The sequence below is a fragment of the Bos indicus x Bos taurus genome, chromosome 2, assembly GCF_003369695.1.
Source record: "Bos indicus x Bos taurus breed Angus x Brahman F1 hybrid chromosome 2, Bos_hybrid_MaternalHap_v2.0, whole genome shotgun sequence".
Taxonomy (NCBI): Eukaryota; Metazoa; Chordata; class Mammalia; order Artiodactyla; family Bovidae; genus Bos; species Bos indicus x Bos taurus.
In genome coordinates, this window is record NC_040077.1 from 34,009,482 (window position 1) to 34,032,626 (window position 23,145).

At 36.6% G+C, this 23,145-nt stretch overlaps 1 protein-coding gene across 1 annotated transcript in view; it reads left to right on the forward strand.

Annotated features, from left to right (window-relative positions):
• IFIH1 (interferon induced with helicase C domain 1) overlaps window positions 1-23,145 on the forward strand; it is a 56,205-nt gene that overhangs the window by 30,500 nt on the left and 2,560 nt on the right. The window contains exons 5-13 of the mRNA XM_027559234.1: window positions 1,606-1,823; window positions 9,431-9,641; window positions 10,672-10,889; window positions 12,038-12,154; window positions 14,146-14,269; window positions 14,823-15,092; window positions 16,343-16,602; window positions 19,021-19,170; window positions 20,671-20,832. Of these exons, the coding sequence (XP_027415035.1) occupies window positions 1,606-1,823; window positions 9,431-9,641; window positions 10,672-10,889; window positions 12,038-12,154; window positions 14,146-14,269; window positions 14,823-15,092; window positions 16,343-16,602; window positions 19,021-19,170; window positions 20,671-20,832 (1,730 nt within the window). The remainder of the gene's footprint in view (window positions 1-1,605; window positions 1,824-9,430; window positions 9,642-10,671; window positions 10,890-12,037; window positions 12,155-14,145; window positions 14,270-14,822; window positions 15,093-16,342; window positions 16,603-19,020; window positions 19,171-20,670; window positions 20,833-23,145) is intronic.

Consider the following 23,145-nt stretch of genomic DNA (forward strand, 5'->3'; position numbering starts at 1 on the left):
GATGACTCTGACTAAGTGGTATTTGGTGTGAATTTTCCTACCTGTTCAGATAGTGCTATCACAGCAAGTTAAAACCCGGTTAAACAGAATCATCCAGTTGCTGAAATGGAACAATCAGCAACTTTTTTTGAAGTTAATGGGATTCTGTTAGTTTAATTTTATTGCATTCATTGATAAGAGACAGAATGCTTACTTCATGTGTAATGAAATACTGATAAGTGCTGTCATTTCACTTTTTTTTCTTCTGATTACATAAAGCAAAAGATGGGCTTTTAAATTGATACAATATTTATTTTACTGCATTCCACATGATAAGTTATACATTTTTAGATCTTTCCCCCTGACTAAAGAGTTGGACACGACTGAGCGACTGAACTGAACTGAACTGAATATAAATAAACTCGGTCACTTCTAAAAAATGTATATTTAAACCAAGACATATTATAATGATTTTATTCTAATGTTTATAAAATTAATGTATGTTAGCATGTATTTTTCAGTATTTTAAATGTAGAGATCTACTCTAGCTGAAAATATTTTTAATGTATTGTGCTTTGAGTTTCAGGAAAACATGAATATGTGGAGACATACCTATAAGAAAGTGATAAAAATCACATTCAAAGCTAAATAGAAAAATTAGTCACAATCCAGTTATGAACCAACAAAATTGTTTTTCATCTTTCACTGCACATTTAGAGATTGAAGGCTAGCATGGAAAAGGCTAGCACCTTTTCCCTAAATACAGCTTCTATTTAATCTGGTTGCCTTAAATGGAAAAAATTGGATTGGGGGAACCATTTTTAGGTATTTGAGACAGATGATCTACAGACAGAAGATAGATAGATAGATAGATAGATATGCTTTTTGGTGTTTGGTTTGTCAGGTAAAGTTTTTCACATGAAGGAAAGCAGCATCAGCTTTAATATTTCTTCGCAATAAAAAGTGAGGGGGAATATAGAAAAAGGAGTCCTACTTTCCCTGTCCCTCTTGATTTGTTGGTGAAAGAGAACTGGGTGTGGTAGAATGGTTCCACAAAGAAATGGCAAGTCTGAGGCATTAAGAATCATCAACTGCCAAGCCTGCACCACAGTCATTTCCACTTGGCTTTGCCCACTCTCTGAAAAGACTTCTCTGTGTTGCCACCTCCTAATCCTCCATCCTATTAATCCCTTCCCTCTCCATTCCCATGCCTTAGGCCACTTCCAGAGTCCTTGGGCTGTGTCCTGCAAACACAGAGAGCTGACACCCATTTGGTACAGAAAACAGAAAATGGATTGGTTTGGACCCCATATGAAAGGAGATTTAAGCTGCAAGGGGCCCATGTTCCATTTCAGGCTTCCTCAGTTCAGTTCAGTTCAGTTGCTCAGTCATGTCTGACTCTTTGCGACCCCATGAATCGCAGCACGCCAGGCCTCCCTGTCCATCACCAACTCCCGGAGTTCACTCAAACTCATGTCCATCGAGTCGGCGATGCCATCCAGCCATCTCATCCTCTGTCGTCCCCTTTTCCTCCTGCCCCCAATCCCTCCCAGCATCAGAGTCTTTTCCAGCCTTAGTTATTTTGTTGTCTGTTTCCTTAATTTTCTTCCTTGTAACCTCCTTCAGATGATGAGAATGTGGCTCAAAGAGCATCCCCCGAGCCAGAGCTGAATCTCAGGCCTTACCAGCTGGAAGTGGCCCAGCCTGCCCTGGAGGGGAAGAACATCATTATATGCCTCCCTACGGGGAGTGGGAAAACCAGAGTGGCCGTTTACATTGCCAAGGATCACTTGGACAAGAAAAAAGCATCTGAACATGGAAAAGTTATGGTTCTCGTCAATAAGGTATTCAGACAGTACATAAATAAAACATGCTTTATTTTCATATTATTTTTTTCTGAAGCATTTGTATAGTGATGTTTGTAACAATGGATCACACAGATTTAACTAGGAAAAATGTCAAAATGAGCAATTTATTTTAAATCTTTGTTTTTTCAATTCTCTCTAATATCTAAATTATTAGCCATTAAAGTAGATTTTTTTTCCTATTAAACCAGAACATTAAATCAAAAATCTGTAACCAATGTATTGTTGTTCAGTTGCTCAGTCATGTCTGATTCTTTGCGACCCCATGGACTGCAGGACGCCAGGCATCCCTGTTCATCACCAACTTCCGGAGCTGGCTCAAACTCTTGTCCATTGAGTTGATGATGCCATCTCGTCCTCTATCATCCCCTCCTCCTCATCCTCCTGCTTTCTATCTTTCCCAGCATCAAGATCTTTTCCAATGAGGCAGCTCTTTGCATCAAGTGGCCAAAGTATTCGAGCTTCAGCTTCAACAGTAGTCCTTCCAATGAATATTCGGTGTTGATTTCTTTTAGGATTGACTGGTTTGATCTCCTTGCTGTCCAAGGGACTCTCAAGAGTCTTCTCTAACACCACAATTCAAAAGTATCAGTTCCTTGGCATTCAGCCGTTTTTATTGTCCAGCTCTCACATCTGTACATGACTACTGGAAAAACCGTAACTTTGACTATACAGACCTTTGTAGGCAGAGTAATGTCTCTGTTTTTAATAATGTCTCTAATTTATACTGATGTATAAAGAATATGTTTACCCAGATTTTCTTTATGGTGAACTAGTACTGACTTATCATTGCATATGGACATAAATGACCTCAAAATATGACTGGACTCTAGGCTTAAACACTGTGTTCTAGAGTCTCTTTAGCCACCATGCATGAGTGTGTGCGTGCTAAGTCACTTCAGTCGTGTTGAACCTGTGTCTCTTGTGTCTTCTGCATTGGCAGCGGGTTTTTACCACTAGCATCACCTGGGCTGCCACCTGGGAAGCCCTTTTTAACCACTGACCCTCAGTCAAAAGTGGCAAGTGCTCTTTGAATATATATAATTTGAAAATGAAGAGAAAATTAAGTGAATATTTGACTAATTTATATCAAGTTTAATAGAGAAATAATTTTCAAATAGTTTATATATATGTAAAAAATATATATATATACACATATATCATTCAGTGCAATGATTTGCTTTAATATTTTTATCTTAGGATTTTTAAAGTTTATCTTCATAAACAGGTATAAGTCTCCATTTTAAACAAAGTCTAGTTGAACTTTATTCATATATATCAGAGTTTATTAATTTATAAGTTTGTAACTTGGGGAAATTAATTTTTACCATTTTATGGAGTAAAGTTGAGTACAGTTTCCATGACCAAAAACAATCTTTTTCCCATTATGAATGGTGACTGGATTCTCATTTGCTCCTTTACAGAAAATATAATTACGGACTGTATGTGTAACTTTCCTCTATTTTTTGGATTTCTATCATGCTGAAAGTTTTAGTTGTAGTCTGCTTTTCAGTATTAGAGAAATGTATTCAGAATCCATGATCTTAATGATTTCTATCAGGTAACTCCAACAGCATTTTGTATATACACCCTAAGCCTAAATACTGTTCCTTCATACTTACACGCCCACTGTTAGAACAGTTTGTGAATGTGTGTGTGGTGATGGTGATAACATTAGAATTTTTTCCCATGGCTCTTCATATATTTTCCTTATTAAGGATATTATCTTTTGGAATAAAACAAATCTAGGTGTAAATACTATTTCTACCTACCAGTAATTTGATCTTGGGCAAATTATGAACTTCTCTCACTTTAATTTCCTCATCTGTAAAGTGAGTAAAATAATACTATTCTATACAAGGTTGGAAGTTTAACTGAGATAATCTATTTAAAGTCTAAGAGTGACTCAGTGAATATTAGTTCCTTCTTCCCTTCCTTCCTCCTCACCTTAACAACTAATAAATTGCAATTCCTTAACCAATGAATAAGGTCTTAAGTGCCAGGTCCAGAGAAAAGAACAAAATTAATTGGATTTGAAATGACTTAAACTGATGCTCTTGATACCATCTGAACATTCTTCCATTTCCTCAAGCTCATTCCCTTCATTTACTCTCCCAAAGATCTCTCCTTCCCTGTCTGTCTCTCTGTTGGTTATATTACCTCCTCCAAAGCATGTAACCTCAAAACCTAGAAGTTACTTTTGATTCATCAGCTTCCTTTACTTCCTTTATCCAGCATCACAGACTACTAGAGTTGAAAGAAGCCTGTAAGATCTGGTTTTCATTTATTGCCAAGTGGTTCTCTCACCTCTGCTGAGTAACTTCTAATATCAAGAAGGTCCTGCTTCTAACAAAAGAGCTCAATCCATTCTTTGAACAACTGACACTGTTAGAAAGACATACCTGTATTCATCAAAATCTGTTTCTTTGTAATCCACACTCATTGCTTAGCATTCTTTCCTCTGTAATATACAGAGTAAGCTAAATCCTAATTTTTCTGCCTTATGATAGCCCTTCACAAAGAAAAGACATCAAGCATCATATGACTCCAGAGGGATTTTTCTTTTAGTTTCCTGTGATAAATCCTTCCAGTTCTCTTATATGTTCTTAATAAGACCCTGTTAAAACACAGTGTTTAGGGTTGGACAAAATACTGTAGATACAGTCAGTACAGAATACAGGAAAGATGAGATGTAACGTGTGATCCATGACCGGGTTTGCCTTTTGTCACCAACGCTGGCACCCACAGACTCATCTGAAGTTTTCCATAACCTGAGAAGTCTCAGCTTATTTTCATTTGAAGATCTGTTAAACTAGACCTCTCTTAAGTTATTTTTGGAGGTTAATTCTGAGCCTGCATGCAGACACTTAGGTTTACATTTATGTTTTTCATACTATTAATCTTGATTGATCTTTTCAAGTCTCATATTTTTGTGTGTATCTCATGCACCTTCCTTTTTGTATAACTCCTCATCCTCTCAATGCTGTATTCTGGCTGTGAATCTTTCATCCCGTTGGATCAAGGTGATACTTATGAGTTCACATTTGCACCCATGTTTAAATGTGAAATTATCCTCATTAATTATTCATATCCATTGCTCTGTAGACATGTAAGGCCATGGGTCCAGTTTCTGATCTGCTTCCCTCTTGTTTTTCCCTAGAAATTACTGGACATCTCTCCACAAGATCTTCCCTAATAATCGTTAATTTATTATCCCATTGCTTTGAATTCTAAAGTAATTTAATTCTTTTAATTGAATCAGATAATCTCTGACCCAGTAAGTCAACATAACCTGCTTTCTGTATTTGGCCCAATGGCAAGGCATTAATATTATAACTCTTGATCTAGAAAGGAGAAATCCTGTTTCCTAATACCATTTACTTTTGTCTCCCTTTCTCTATCCTTTCCAAAGTTATCGCCTTCAGATGCAGGGAGAAATGAAAACACCACCTGTGTTCCCAGACTTTCTATTTCCTATCTAGGACTTCAACATCATGAGAGAGAAATCCCAGGTTCCTAGATGCTATAATACAGCCCCATATGATTCAGCAGAAGTGGGTAGCATTTGGGTTTGATTAGTCTTGGCAGGCACTCTGTCACATCTCAGGAAAAGGCTCCAAGAGGACCACACACCTCCCAATTAGCCATGTCAGGCTTGCATCTGGCTCTCTTTGTGTCCTTCAGGAGGAAGTCAATGCCACCCAAAGTGAGTCTCAGGATTTCCAACACCTGCCACCTCCTGTGACAACGTCTTTTTATTCTGTAGACCAAAATATCCTGCTTCTTTGGAATATCTCAGCCCATCCTTTATGGGCAGAACCTCAGGTTTCTATGCCACTCCAGACCATAGTTGTGGTGGCTTAGTCTCTACGTCATGTCTGACTCTTGCAACCCCTTGGACTGTAGCCTACCAGGCTCTCTGTCCATGGGATTTCCCAGGCAAGAATACTGGAGTGGGTTGCCATTTCCTTCTCTACTCCATCGTATGGAGATTCTTAAATGATTCAGCAGCATGAGAGTATTTAAAGACAAATCAAACGCAGAGCCTGCCCTCAAGGAATCTATGGTCTAGGAAATGAGAGCTGTGTATTAATATAATAATGACTATTGTGTTGCACTTTACATCCTCCCATTGAAATCACACAGCTCTTCTTTTTAGTAACCATAAATATCACCATTTTAGCAATCAGGAAACCAAGGCTTTGGGCTTTAATTGGCCTGTCAGGAGTCATCTGCAGCAGAGCTGAGACTTGAACCCTTTTCTTCCGAAGGGAACTGGTCCTCTCTTCTACCATTATCTACTACTAGACTAAAAAGATGGTGAAATACCAGGGAAGTTTTCTGAGTACTGGCACTATGTCAGCCTCTATTTCATTTATTTTTCATAACACTTCCATCACAGGTTGATATTTTCCTGACTTTGTTAATTGGAGATAGAGATGATTAAGTGACTTGTCCAAGGTCACACAATAAGCAAGTAGTTGAAGTATTTGTTTTCAGAGCTCACTTTCTCTCCTCTGGAGCATGCAGTCTCCACTACATTTAATCTTCTTTTACTTCCTCAGAATCTCTTTTGCTGACTTCCTTCTTAGATTATTTCCTCTGTCTTGTATAAGTAGAATGAAAAGAATAGTCCTATAAAACTGAATCAGAAATGACTTTGTGGAAGAAAAAGAAGAGCTGTGGTTCTCTTTTAAAAATTTTTTGAAAAAACTTAAATGTCATATTGGAAGCTTCATAAAGTACAGGCTTCAAGACTCTGTCCTAAATATGGTCAGTGTCTAGATTCAGTAGTTCTTGAGTGGGGCTTGGGAGTCTGTGTTCTCCAAATCTCTCAATTGATTTTGTGACAGACAGGCAAGAGATCTCATTTTGGAGGGAGAAAAACGACTAAGTGAAATTTTCTCTTTCAAGCCTGTGTTATATTCTTTCACTTACCAAACTTTGTTATTTATTCACTTTGTTTCCTTGGAATTCATGGGCTCCGTTTAGCCCCTTTTCCCCTCCTACATTCACTCTTAGAAGCCCTCATCATTTCTACTAAATAATAAAACAAAGAAGTGTTCTTCCTTGGTTCTTTCCAGCTAAGAGGGTCAGCCAGCCCTTATTTTTCACATAAACAGAGTTCATCTCAAAATTTTAAAAATGAATAGCACATACCTTACAGACCACTATAAGATAACCACTGATCACATTATCAGATAACTGCATGAGGAGAAGTGTAATGTTCATTCATTGATGTTTGCCCTTGAAACTCTTTCTGCCAACTTTATTTGCCACACTGTACATTCCTGGGCTTCCACTGTACAGCTTCTCCTAGGATATAACCTTCAAGATGGCCTGGTTCGGAAAGATCTCTTGGAGAAGGAAATGGCAATCCACTCCAGTATTCTTGCCTGGGAAACCCCATGGACAGAGGGGCCTGGAGGGCCACAGTCCATGAGTTTGCTAATAGATGGATACAACTTAGCAACTAAACAACAGGGCCCGGTTATTCCTTTCCCTAGTAATCGAGCTATTCTAAATGACTGTGATGTGAGAGCCTTGAGGTGTCAACTCAGTCACCTTCAGGGGTCACTACAACATACAAAGACTCAACTCCTTTGTTCTCTACTGAGCAATAAAACCTTAACACTTTGACCAAGTTCAGCTGTTACCTAGGCTGGACGTTTCTAAATGTAAAGTAAGGTAGAATGCAGAGTAATGACCTCATTGGGCATTGTGAATGCAGGACTGAAGATTGACAGCACTCCTCCAATTCAGCACTAGGCTCAGGGGCAAAACAGTACCAGACTTGCAGGTCTCACTTCTCAGACAAGGGATTGAACCTGGGCCAGGGCAGTGAAAGCCAGAATCCTAATCGTTAGGTCACCTGGGAACTCCCATAAGTTTGTTTTCTGTGTCTGTGAGTCTGTTTCTACTTTGTAAATTCATTTGTATTTTAGATTACATTAGATTACATTTAGTTCATTTACATATTTTTTAGTTAACACATATATTGTTGTTCAGTCACTAAGTCATGTCCAATCTCAATGCCATGCTCCTCTGTCCTCCACTATATTCTGGAGTTTGTTCAAACTCATGTCCATTGAGTCAGTGATGCTGTCTAATCATCTCATCCTCTGTTGCCCCCTTCTCCTCCTGCCCTCAGTCTTTCCCAGCATCAAGGTCTTTTCCAATGAGTCTTTATATCAGGTGGCCAAAGTATTGGAACTTCAGCTTCATTATCAGTCCTTCCAATGAATATCCAGGGTTGGTTTCCTTTAGGATTGACTGATTTGGTCTCCTTGCAGTCTAACAGACTCTCAAGAATCTTCTCCAGCATCACAATTTGAAAGCATCAGTTCTTCAGCGCTCAACCTCATGTATGGTCCTACTCTCACAACTGTACATGACTACTGGAAAAAGCATAGCTTTGACTAAATGGACCTCTCTCAGGAAAGTGATGTTTCTGCTTTTTAATATGCTGTCAAGTTTTGTCATAGTTTTTCTTCCAAGGAGAGATTACATGTATAAGTTATATGATATTTTTCTTTTTCTTTTTGACTTAGTTCACTTAGTAAGATAAACTCTATGTCCATCCATGTTGTCTCATGTGGCATTATTGCATTCTTTTTTGTAGCTGAGTAATATTCTATTATATGTATATGCATACATATATATATATATATATATATAAAACATCTTTTTTATGCATTCATATGTTGATGGACATTTAGGTTGCTTCCGTGTCTTGTCTATTGTAAATTGTGCTGCTATGAACACTGAGATTCATGTATCTTTTCAAATTAGGGTTTTCATCTTTTCTGGATATATGCCCAGAAGTAGGATTGTTGAATCATTAGTAACTCAATTTTTATTTTTTTAAGGAACTTGCTATTTCGTCCTTTTTCAGCCACCAAAGCTGGTCTAGCAGTCCATCCCTTCAACTCCACCTGTTCTCCTAGACAATATCTTACCTTCTTACCTTTGGTTTTCTGCATCCTCCAATTCCTTAGGCAGGTTGCCTCTGGCTTGATCCTCCAACAACTCTATAGCCCATAAGGGTCCTATGAACTGTTATATTGAATTTAAAATACTTTTGGTGTTCATAGCCCTTTATAGCTTGACTTTGTTCTAAAAATTCAAATTTTGTTTCTTATTCAGGCTTAATTTCAGTTTATCTCTTCACTAACCCACAGTTCACAAGATTAAAATTTTTTCTAAACCCTTCCAAAATGGAAGTTACTTCTTCCATTTTGCTGTCACTTTCTTTGTTTCCATGGGAGAATTATCACATTGTGTTGTGATCATTTGTTTTCTTTTCTTGAGTCTTGATCCATGTGCTCAGCTAGAAAGAGTTCCTGAGAGTTGTCAGCTATACCTTAAACATCTTTGTGTTCCAGACACAATGTCTACACCTAATGAAAAGACATTGAATAAATGCTTATTGACGTGTGGATGAATGAAATGATGGATAGGCTGTTACATCTAATTAACTTAAAATGCAAACATTTCTGTTAATACTTGGCACATAGTAGGCCTTTGATTAATACTTTTTGTTTGACAATGCTTTCTCTTTCTTTTTAACTTTGGCATTTTTAAAGGTACCGTTAGTTGAACAGCTCTTCCGCAAAGAGTTCAAACCATTTTTGAAGAAATGGTATCATGTTACTAGATTAAGTGGTGATACCCAATTGAAAATAACATTTCCAGAAGTTGTCAAGTCTCATGATGTTATTATCAGTACAGCTCAAATCCTTGAAAACTCCCTTTTAAACTCAGAAGAAGGTGAAGATGATGGTATAGAGTTGTCAGGTTGGTTGAAATGTTTATTTTTGTAAAATAGTATTAATATTGATAGTAGTAACAGGGACTGTATTAGTTAAATAAGTTTTTAAAGGTTGATTAAATATTTAAATGTTTATTATTTTTATGTTTTATCAATTTTTAATTGAAGTGTAGTTGATTTACAATGTTGTATTGATTTCTCTTATATCACAAAATGATTCATTTATACATATATACATTATTTTTTAATATTCATCTCCATTATTGTTTATCATAGGATATTGAATATAACTCTCTTCTACAACCTTGTTGTTTATCTATTCTACATATAAAAGCTTACATCTGCTAACCCCAGTCTCCCACTCCATAATTTTGATTTAGATTGTCTTCCATTGCTTAAGTTTTCATTAAAAACCTTCTTCCTTGGGGAAGCAAACAAAAAGTGGGATATCAGCATCAGTATATCATTATTAAATCAAACAGTTACTGGACTTCCAATTTACTCAGTATTTCTAAGTACCAACAAGTTCTTTTTAAGTTTTAGTGGATCCTGTTAGATATGCCCTCTTCTCTGTAGAATAAATACAGTCCTTTCTATTTTGTGGGGGATGGGAAGAAAAGGTAGGAGCAAGGTAGGGAAGGAAGTATATAAAATCATAATAATTAAATGCAATGTTGAAATAAGGTAAAATTATTCCTTTTTAAATAATGTTTTTCATTTGATAGAATGAAGATAAAATTCACCAACTTTAAACATTTTATTAAAGAATGAAAATGTAATTCTAAGAGTTTTGGGGAGTAAGTCAGGATTTGATCCATCCCATAACACTTTTTAGATCTATAAATTTTCTGAGACTCACCTATTAAATGGGGATAATAACAGGAATAGTTTCATGATTAATATGCACAAACATCTGTATATACAGGTGGCTAGGATAATGTACATTTCCCTTTAAAAAGTGAGAGATACTTGGCTGCTAAGTTTACTAACTTAAAGGTACTTTTTCACTATATTTTGCCAATATGGACAAATAAACCATTTTAATTTCCTTTTAAGACTTTTCTCTCATCATTATTGATGAATGCCATCACACCAACAAAGAAGCGGTCTATAACAACATCATGAGGCGTTATTTGAAACAGAAGTTGAAAAACAATAAACTTAAGAAAGAAAACAAACCAGTGATTCCCTTACCTCAGATAGTGGGACTAACAGCTTCACCAGGTGTTGGAGGAGCCAAAAAGCAAGCCAAAGCCGAAGAACACATTTTAAAAGTAAGTCATTAACTTTATGCATGAGTCAAAAAACCAAAGTTAGAGCAAATGCCAGTGCTTCTCGGTTAAGATTAAGTCCAAGTGCTGTGGAATGCATGAAGGATGGTATTCCATGCTCATGAGTTAAAAGAAATCTATACGCTTTGAAGTGAATAGACTCAGTCTTGTTCAAAGCAGTAAGTGCTTTAGTAAATTACTGTGACAGAGAACAATATCAAAAAAATTATGGAGAGCAAACTTAGTGAAAAATTGGGACAAATTAAATACCTGCCTTTAAATATCTATCCCTAATTGTCAAACTTAATGATCTATTCATAGAAGTATGCATAAACTGTGAAAGTTTCTAATTTTCATACATACTCTATGCATTTCAAAATTGCATGTTTTTTTCTGTGCCTTTTTGTTGTTGTTGTTCTGTGTGATACTCAGGTTCCAGGTAATTCAAATTATATGGGAAATGGAGATATGAGAATCTTAATTAAAAACATATTTCTTGTCCGCTGCCCCAAAATGGTAACAACACATATCGTACTATTGTTGATCTCAAGCACTGAAAGAATTCAGAGTAATTCACATAAGATGTTCACACGAAGGCATTGTATTTGCATTTTAAGTCCCTTATTTTTAAGTTGAAGTTGGTAAAAAGGATATAGAGTAGATAAAAGCACAATTATTTTCCCCAACATATTATCTATTACTAGAATTAAGGACTATGTCCAATCGAAATCCAGGTACATGGGCTTTGTCTGCTCCTACCTTTGTACTGTCCTCTTTTATGTGTAGAAGAAAGTGGTAATATGATCCATGGATGTCAAGGTGACCCATAAATGCCTTGTGTAATACGGTTAGCTTATAAACATTCTCTTCGCATCTCTGCAATTTTCTGTACTCTCTCCATGTTACTTTTTCCATCTGGAAAAATGGAATTTAAGAAATGAAAAGAAATACTTTTTCTGGAATTTTCTACCAACTTGATTGTTCTGTTTTTACTCTACCAGGATGAATGTTACTGGTTGGACCCACAGTGAAGCAGTACTAAAATACTGTGTTTAGCAAATCACGCTACATATTTCTCACACAAGAAAAAATTCTACATTGAATCAATTGAAAAGGAATAGTATTTGAATATTGAAGTGTCTCTTTTTCAGATATGTGCCAATCTTGATGCAGTTACCATTAAAACCGTGAAACAAAATATTAATCTACTTAAAGAGCAAATAAAGGAGCCATGCAAAAAGTTTGTAATTGCAGATGATACCAAAAAAGTATGTGCTTAAATTTTTATATTTATTTTATTGATGATACTATATTCAACTGAAAGATGCAAAGATTATCTTACACTGACACTCTGAATAATATCATTTTAAATTTTTGCAGAAAAGTTTGTTTTATTCTTTTTTATTGATATTAGGCAGCAAAACACTGCTGTGAATTCTTAATCTTTTAGTTTTCTAGTTTGTATAAAGAGTAGCTTAGTACTTTGTTTACTAAGTATCAGTTGTGGTGGGAGAGAAAGGATAAGGGTGGGGAAGGTTGTAAAGCTAAACTAGAGATATTACCATAGTTTCTTTTATTCGTTTTACTTTTCTGAATTGATTTTCCCAACATTGAACAGAGCCATTTTTGACTACCAGATTTCAGTTGGCAATGATAACAGGTATACCACCTAATTGACATATTTGGTTTCTTAGGAAAATACTTACAGTAAAGAAGTGAAACATTTACTTTAAATATTAAAGTGTTTTTGCTATGAATATCTTATTACAAAAATCAACCTGAGTCAGTGTGAACATTGTGACTAGAACATTATGTCAGTACTTTCTTTTGTAAACTATAAAAAGCACCATAAATTTTAGCTGTGTGTCCTTAATAGTAAGTGTAATCTTTGCAAATCCACCTCATAAGAATGTTGAGTTATGAAATATGCATAATAGATAATATTGTGTTTGAAATATAGGCACCAAACTAATGTTAGCAACCGATCTCCATAGGTCATTCTTTTCTGGAAATTTTGAAAAATAGAACTGTCTGTTCCAGCTGAACTAGCATATTTGACTGAACTTGATTTTTCTTCACTTTTTTCATTCAGTTTTATTCAATAAGTTTAAATGCATGTTTCTAATCATAATCATTAAAACTAATCCTCAGCATCCTCAAAGAATTTGCTACCCTATCTTTTAACTTAATTAACTTATGCTGTGCTTAGTCGTTCAGTTGTGTCTGACTCTTTGCGACCCCATGGACTAGGCCTACCAGGCTCCTCTGTCCATGGAATTCTCCAGGCAAGAATACTGGCATGGGTTGCCATGCCCTCCTTCAGGTTCCTCCAACTTAATTAACTTTGGGTATACTTTTTACTGGGTTTCCCTGGTGGCTCAACTGGTAAGGAATCCACCTGCAGTGCTGGAGACCTGGGTTCACTCTCTGGGTTGGGAGGATTCCCTGGAGAAGGGATCGGCTACCCACCCCAGTGTTTTGGCCTGGAGAATTCCAGGGACTGTATAGTCCACGGGGTCAAAAAGTGACGGACATGACTGAGTGACTTTCACTTCACATACTTTTTAATTGAAGTATTAATATAACGCACATACAGAAAAGTTCAAGTTCATAAGTGTGCAGATTTCTGAATCTTCATAAACTGAAAACACTTGTATAACCAAAATCCAGATCAAGGGACTTCCCTTGCAGTCCAGTGGTTAAGACTCCATCCTTCCAGTGCAGGAAGCGTGGGTTTGATCCCTAGTCAGGGAACTGAGGTCCCACATGCTAAGCAGTGTGGCCAAAAATAAAAAATGAAATCCCCATAGTATGTATTCTTCTATATCTGGCTTTTCTCAAAACTCTACCTTTTAAAATTTTATTTTGGTACAAATAATATTGAAACCAGTTCTTCACCAAGGAATGTTTTTTTAAACTAAGTTCAGGCTTTTTAAATAATTGGGATATTAATATGTATTTTTAAAATAGCTATTAGCATTTAAGATGTATAACATTCATTAATTTTATTTTTTAACTTTTAAATGGGAAATTCCAGCACAGATACCTGGTGTTGGTGTGGTGTGGCTTGAGGGTGGAGGTAAAATAGAAACTGAAAAAAAAAATGAATGTATAAAGAGGTGATCAGAGTAACTTGTTACTTTGTCTAGACAATGAGTCTGAATCAAATTTATTATAACATATAAATTATTTTAATAAAGATAATGTTATTAATTCAATAATATAAACATGTAAGAATAAGTGTATCATTTATTTTTAGGATCCATTTAAAGATAAGCTGCTAGAAATAATGACAAAGATTCAAACATTTTGCCAAATTAATCCAATGTCAGATTTTGGAACTCAACCCTACGAACAATGGCTCATTCAAATGGAAAAAAAAGGTAATTTGGGTTTTAACATAACATTTGCTTTATCCCATGTTTATACCAAGATTCCAGGTCACATGTTCCCAAGCAAACTGAAAGCAAATATATTAGCAAATGGAATTTCTGTGTTCTAAGTAGTACAAGGATAAAATGTCCTGACTCCTTATCTAAGGAAAGAGGCACCAATTCATCCATTTTCTCTTAATCTCCAGAGTCTTTCACTTATTATATATTTAAAGTATTAAGATAAATATTAGCATCTCTGTTTCCACATGCAAACTTAACTAATGTGTTTTTCATGCTATTCCTCAGAGTCAGCAGGAATCAAGTGGTTTTTTTTTTTTTTTTTTTTTGCTGATGCAGAATAGAAGTAGCAAGTCTAGGAGTCAGAAAACTTGCCCCCTTTTTGTGCTCATGGCACATTTTGAGCCTTAATTTGCTCATTTCGAAACCAAAGTGAAGCCTATTTTCAAGTCAGTATCATAAACATATTAACATATTCAAGTCCACAGCACACTTGGGGGAGTATTCTATCATTATTTCATTGTACATAACATATTTTTCATAGCTGCAAAAGAAGGAAATCGCAAAGATCGTGTTTGTGCAGAACATCTGAGGAAGTACAATGAGGCCCTACAAATTAATGATACAATCCGTATGATTGATGCATATAATCACCTTGAAACTTTCTACAATGACGAGAAAGAGAAGAAGTTTGCGGTCCTCCTAGGAGATGACAGTGATGAGAGTGATGACAATGGTGATGATGATGTGGGTGATGGAAAACCACCTTTGAAGCTGCACGAGACAGATGACTTTCTCATATCTCTATTTTGGGGTAAGAATCAGTGTAACATTTTTGCATGGTCTCATGCAGTTATGTCTTTGGCATGAACCCACTGCTTCTTAAGAACTCTCCAAAAAGTTCTCTTAAAATCTCTCATTTTGAAATAAGAAACTCCATTCATATTGGAGCTATTTCTAATTGATGGGGTTAACTAGCGATGAGCTGTATTATCTTAATTTATCATTTGGTCATCTGGCTTTATTATTAAGTTGACCACAATAAATTTATTTTAAAAACTAGCCTGATTATTGGATACAGCACAAGATTAACTATAGTTGAGCTTCTTAGTACTTCATTATATGAAGTCTTCCAGTTAGTTATTCACATATTTTATGAATTTAAGATAATTATTTCTTGCAAATCAAAACAGTAATAAGCTGTCACCTCACACAGTCAGAATGGCCATCTACAAATAGCAAGTGCTAGAGTGTGGAGAAAAATGAGCCCTCCTGCACTGCTGATGGAAATGTAAATTTGTGGAGCCACTGTTGAGAACAGTATGGAGGCTCCTTAAAAAACTAAAAACAGAGTTACTGTATGATCCAGCAACCCTATTCCTGGGCATATATCCAGAGAGCACTCTAATTTGGAAAGATGCATGCATCCAAATGCTTATAGCAGCACTACTCACAATAGCCAAGACATGCATGCAACCTAAATGTACATCAGTAGATGAATGGATCATAAAGATGCTATACATCTATATCTATATTTATATCATCTCTATCTGTAGCTATACATGTACACAGACAATGGAAGATACTACTCAGCTATAAAAGAATGAAATAATGCCATTTGTAGTTACATGGGTGAACCTGGAGATTATCATGCTAAATGAAGTAAGCCATTCAGAGAAAGACAAATAATTATCTGACATCACTTATATGTGGAAAGTCAAATATGATACAAACTTATTTATAAAACAGAAACAGATTCACAGACATAGATAGGAAACTTATGGTTACCAAAGGGGAAAGGCAGAGGGAGAGGCATAAATTAAGAGTTTGGGATTAGCAGATACAAACTATAATCAATATATATAAAACAGATAAACAGCAAGGTCCTACTGTATAGCCCAGGGAACTGTGTTCAATATTTTGGAATAAGCCATAATGGAAAAGAATATTAAAAAATGTATATATATATTTCTGTATACTTTTCTGTATATCTGAAACTGACAGAACATTGTAAATCGAGTATACTTGAGTTAAAAAAGGAAATAAATGAATTCTTTCTTAAAGGAAATAAGAAAAAGTTGAAAAAACTAGCCCAAAACCCAGAACATGAAAATGAAAAGCTCATCAAATTGAGAAACACCATAATGGAACAATATTCAAGGACTGAAGGATCAGCACGAGGAATAATTTTCACAAAAACACGACAGAGTGCATATGCCCTTTCCCAGTGGATTATTGAAAATGAAAAATTTTCGGAAGTAGGAGTCAAAGCCCACCATCTTATTGGCGCTGGACACAGCAGCGAGTTCAAGCCCATGACACAGGTGAAAACTTCCTTTCGGATTTTTTGTTCTTATGCTGTCATTTCTTTTCACCTGTAGTCTTTTTTCATCAATCTTCTCACCAACCCACAAATACTTTAATCGAATGAAACAACTGTTCTTGAAAGAAAATGTGAGTTTAATAGCCATCAATATGTGGCATTTGAGAGGCTAAACTTTGTTCTAGGAATCACTTTCTCTATGTTCTTGGAGGAACTTTCTATATTGGGTTTCTTTTGCAAAAATGCTTAACACTTAAACTTAGTAACAAAATGGGAAAACAGTCACAATATAATATCAAATGGAAAAATCAAATTTCCACAAAAATGTGTGCATTATAATTAGAACTTGTAAAATATGTTTGCATAGGATGAGATCTTTAAGGGAACTTGGGAAAATTAAGACATTTGATGTGATAGAGATTTGGGACCATGAGAGATTTTCTTTTCGAGTTTTGTTTTGTTTTGCTTTTAATTTATTATACTACTTATGTGAACAATAAAAAAAACTCTTGGAAGAAGGAAAAAAAGACACTTATAGAGATTATAAATACAGGTGAAACAGAAATGGCTTGTTAGTATAAAATGTCTTCTGAAGTCCTATTGGTCCTGAGTTTTTCTGGACAAAAGGACACTTTAGTTATTATGGTCATCATCATTTGGTCCATTGGAACAAACTGAATTTGTTTTAACATTTGTTGAAAAGAAGTTGTTCTTCAAATTGTGCACCAAAACTCTTGGTATACGGTCTACTTATACTGGAGTTGCCTCTAAAGTTTATGCCAAAGAAAGCACTGTTTTCTTTAGGTAAGGAGTTTACATCCTTCTTTATGATGAGAGCTGCTTTACTTGATATGTTTTCCTCTTTGCCCTAGCTGCCAGGAAACTTATAGCAAAACTGAAGTTCATTCTCTCAGCTTCTGTTTTAATCCCTACAAGTGATACACCTATACTTTTTCACTTTTGATCCCATTTTTTAGTTTTTATTCTATTAGCTTTAGTGTTAAGACTTTGATTTTATGCAGTCTTGGCTCATCTTTGGAAAGAGATGGGTTACAAATGGCAAGTATGCATTCAAGCTACTTTTTGCTTATCCAGTTTTGACTAGGTAGCTGAATGCCAAAATATAGAACACACCCCCTTCCTCACTCCCCACATCCTCACCTGTAGACTGACTTGGACTTACTCATTGGAAGAGGAGTTAGGCATCTATGTAATATGATGTGGGGGTCTGACACTGAGTCTGAAATTCTCACTATTAAAGTTACTCCTTTGAATGAAGGCAAAAACATCTAAAATCCAAGGATCTGTCAAGTTTGTATCAATAGTGGGCATGAGTGCAAGAAGGAAAAATTACCAGAGAAGACTGGAGAGGGATCTTTCTGCAGGATTCTCCAGCAGTTAGAAGTCAAAAAGAAAGACATATGTCTTCTTGCCTCTGAAAAGAATTGGATGGGAATAGGAGAACATACAGTCTGTCTGACAGGTGTATTTTTGTTTAATATATGGAGGCAAAAGATAGGTAAACATACACCAAAGGCTACTGGATCAACAGCTTTGATAAGAATAGTTATGAAAATAAAACTCCACTGGCTACATCAATAGGATTATGATGTATACATAATCCTATTATCAATAGGATTATGCTCACCAGTTCCTCCTATGCAAGAGCAAAGGGAATATTTGATTCCTTTTCCTATGTTAACTTTCAAAATTCAGATTTTTAAAAATTTAAATATGTTTTAATTATGTTTTTAATAACCGATTCTTTCATTTTTATTGATATCATCCTTTGAACAGATAATATATTTACCTCTTTAACAATTAATAAGGTACAGGGCACACCAGTGTCCTTCAGTCTCCCAGCTCCTCTCCCTGGAGGCAATCAATGCTTTCAGGTTCTGCCAGGAATACTTCATGTTTCTTTGCTTGAATGACTCTTAAAGTGACCAAATGCAAAATACAGTGTATATTTTTTCTCTGACTCAAAATTTGACTGTTTTTAAAAGTGTCACTGCATCTTATTCTCTGACTGTTGAAGATTCTGAAGTTAATGTAGTAAAAAGCAAAGCCTATTTTAGTTTCTCATTGCTGTATCCTCTTCTCAGCTGAGAGCATCTCCTCCTTTCTTCCGCCTAAGTCACCCATCAGTTTGTTTCCTTGGCACAAATGATGGCCTTCCCACCTCCAGACTGGAGGATGGAAATATTTTTGTTATTGTGCGGTAATCCCAGATTGGAAATCAAATGTTGCCTCACCATCATGTCTTTGTTCAATGCCAAAAACAGATGGCAGCAAATCCGTGTATGATCTAATCCTTTCATTTACACTGACCAGTTGCAATTTAGTATTTCTTCTCCTAATTAGAAGATTTTAATGTGTTTAGCAGTACAACATTTAATTTACTAAAATGTTTCTACAGAATGAACAAAAAGAAGTCATTAGTAAATTTCGCACGGGAAAAATAAATCTGCTTATCGCTACCACAGTGGCAGAAGAAGGTCTGGATATTAAAGAATGTAATATCGTTATCCGTTATGGTCTCGTCACTAATGAAATAGCCATGGTCCAGGTACATTCTGATACCTCAAATATGTTAATTTCTTATTTTATGCTCTTGTTTTGTTTTCTTTTAGTAAAACAGCACACACGAAATGGAAAGTGAAAGTTGCTCACTTGCATCCGACTCTTTGCAACCCCATGGACTCTACAGTCCATGGAATTATCCAGGCCAGAATACTGGAGTGGGTGGCCTTTCCCATCTCCAAGGATCTTCCAATTCAGGGATCGAACCCAGGTCTCCCGCATTGCAGGTGGATTCTTTACCAGCTGAGCCACAAGGGAAGCCCGTTTGTGTGTGTGTTTTGATTTCTTTTAGTAGAACAGCACACATAGTTTAAAAAATATATCTGTTTCCTACAAAAAGAGAAATCAACCAGATAATCAGAAAGCCACCAAATTAAGAAATACTTGGATTTCAGGAGTTGATGTGTTATTAATGCCTCACTACTCAGAATGAATTTTTCACAAGGGTGATAGCATTTATGGTGAGGTTCCTGGCCAAGGCCATAACATTTTTTGTTGCTCAAAATGTGCCTTAGTATTAACTCTTTATACAAAAGTGAAGGACTGTATTGGGCTTCCCTGGTAGCTCAGCTGGGTAAAAAATCCACCTGCAATGCAGGAGACCTGGGTTCGACCCCTTGGTTAGGAAGACCACTGGAGAAGGGCATGGCAACCCACTCCAGTATTCTTGCCTGGAGAATCCCCATGGACAGAGGAGACTGGAAGGCTACAGTCCATGGGATCACAAAGAGTCAGACACGACTGAATGACTAAGCACAGCACAGCATAGAAATGTACCACCACATTGAGTGTGTTTTCTTGGAACATTGAAGGTAGGTGCTAGAAACATAACGGCACTCACCTCAGCTCTGGTGTCAAAGTCAGAGAGGCCCTTCTCCCCATTTGTCCTCCCTACCGGGAAGGGGGGCAATTGGGCTCCCCCAGCCCAAATCACTGATGATGGTTTGCAGGGTTTGAGAAGGGTACTTGGAGAAAAGAAGGGCAGGACAGGATGGCCTTGTGTCATTGAGGCTTTTGAGGGCTGGTGTGGGCTTCCGTGGTGGCTCAGCGGTAAAGAACTCAACTGCCAATGCAGGAGATATAAGAGACACAGGTTCGATTCCTAGATTGGGAAGATTCCTTGGAGAAGGGCATGGCAACCTTCTCTAGTATTCTTGCCTGGAGGATCCCGTGGACAGAGGAGCCTGGCAGGCTACAGTTCATGAGGTCACAAAAACTTGGACACGACTGCAGTGACATAGCACACATGCACCCATGCATGTGGGAACCTAACCATCATCATTCTACAACATTGTTTTTCACTGAAGTGCATTTTGAGTTTCAAATAGCCAACTTATTAAGAAAATGGATAATAACTGACTTTACAGAGAATAGAGGAATCTTTTGATGATGGGATACTGAGCAGTGAATATCATTCCAGAACAAAAGCAGGTACATTCGCAGCAAAGCACAGCCCTTCACTGACTTGATTTCTTTCTGTTCTCAGGCCCGTGGTCGAGCCAGAGCTGATGAGAGCACCTATGTCCTGGTTGCCCAAAGCGGTTCAGGGGTTGTTGAACGTGAAACAGTTAATGATTTCCGAGAGAAAATGATGTATAAAGCTATAGACCGTGTTCAAAATATGAAACCAGAGGAGTATGCTCATAAGGTATTGTTTTGGGCCAACTCTGAATTTAGTTTTCACTTTTAAATGGCTGCCTGTGGTTGCCATGATATCTCTTTGTGGTTAAGCCTCTAGACAGAAATTGTGCTGAATTATAAGTTCCAGTTTGAAGCACTGTTCGGAGACCAGATTCACATACAAAGACTCAAGATCTGTGGTGGGCAGAAATCATCAGGGAACTGTTCTATAAAGTTTGGTAATATAAATTTAGATTTTCCTTGATCCAGAAATTCTAGTGAAACTCAGTTATTCAATTCAACCTGGTCATTTTGGTCCCATCTAATCTGTACAGGCACAATTTTTTCATTTTAGAAATATTTGTGAAGTGCCTACTGCGTGTTAGGCAACGTTGTAAAAACAGTGAATGTCACTGCAAGCAACACAGATAGATCCCTCCTGCATGAAACTTGTATTTGAGAGAGTACATGGTGAGATTTGAGGGGGAGAAATAAAGAGAAATAAAGCAAGTAATACATGTATGGAGAGGAGAGCTGAAGCATTAGATCAAGACAATGTGAAACAAACATCTAATTGGGCACTTTAGGTTAGGTGTTTGGGAAAGGCCTCTCTAAGAGGGAGAGACATTGAGGCTAGCCCCGAGTGTTAAGAAAATAGATCATATACCATCTTGCTGCATCTCAGTTTACTAACATAGAATCATTTGAGTTGTGAGAGGAATGCAGCAAAGGAAGAATGTATTTCTACAATATTTCAGGAAATCCCCCATACCACTGAATTAAAGACTGTAACTACTATAATAGCAAACAATCCATTTAGAAGAAAATTCACACCCTTGCATATGGGTGTGAATGTTAGTTTCTTAACATTGGAATTGGCTCTACCCTAAATAGAGTTTCACGGAAGGGATGCTTTCAAATTGGTGTGCATTGCTATAACCAACTCCAAGGTTTCCTGGCCAGGTTTCTACACGAATTTATATTTTAAAACCCCTTTAAATATAAGGCAAACCAAACATTTTGTGGTGTCAAATCAAACATTTGTAGCCATATAATACCAGTGGAAAGTTAGCACTTTACATTTAAAGTACTAAATGAATAAATCACGTGGGATGTTTTTCAAAGATTGATGTTTCAAGACCAGTGTTTTGTATAAACTCTAGAACCATCTCTGGAGTTTATGAGTCACAGATAATCTCTAGAAAAGACACAGTTTCTTTGGGGGCCCCATGGACTATCTTTTTTACGTCTCCTTTGGCTAAGAGACCAACTCTCTTAGAATTGCTCCAGGTAGACAAACCCAGAGTAGGGATGGCAATGACACGAGGTATGTGTCAGCACTACTCTGTTCAAAACCCCATCACACATGGCCGCCAGGTCAAAACACTTCTTTCTACTGATTTAAGAATCCTTCTCAACATAACACTGGAGCAACCACTAATAAACAGTTTGAGTTGACATATAAGGGGAGGTCTATTTTCCATGTTATATACTGAGTTTATACATACCCCCAAGCTTCTTCAATCAAATCAGACTTGTAGGAGTAAGTTGAAGATACTAAACATTGTCCCTGGCTTGACCCAACAACATTTGCCACATTACATTTTATATACTGAGTTTTATACCCCCAAGCTTCTTCAGTCAAATCAGACTTGTAGGAGTAAGTTGAAGATACTAAACATTGTCCCTGGCTTGACCCAACAACATTTGCCACATTACATTTTAGTTGGAATTAGACTGATTATTATTGGAGAAGGAAATGGCACTCCACTCTAGTATTCTTGCCTGCAGAATGCCATGGAGGAGACTAGCGTGCTACACTGCAGTCCATGAGGTTGCAAAGAGTTGGGCACGACTGAGCACGCACGCAGACTCATTATAGCTGTGCCTCCCGTATATTTGTTATGATTTCTTTTCTTTTCTGGCCCTTTTAATTGTTTCATATCCTTTACTAGCTTAGCGTTATTCTTTTGGTTTCTGGTGTCCTGGTTACATATCCAAACACTGACCTTGGTTTTGTTTGCTTTTTCTTTCTGTTGCATTCATAGTTATTTCTTAATTGCCCATATGTATCTGTTCCTATGCCAAATCATCTTTTCACCAGCTCGCTGAACTGTAAATATCCTGCAAGAACAGCCTAATTAAACTTTTAAAGAACAGAATACTTCAATTCATTATATTGTTATAATTTACATAGGAAATTTGTCTTCATACTCATCTGATTAACTCGTATTATAGCCCACAGGTTCACTTGCAAGGTTTGTTCTCTTTTCTGTGCTAACTATGGCTGCCTTGAGTCAGGGTCTAAAACAGAGGTGAGAGCCAGAGAGCTGGGCTATTC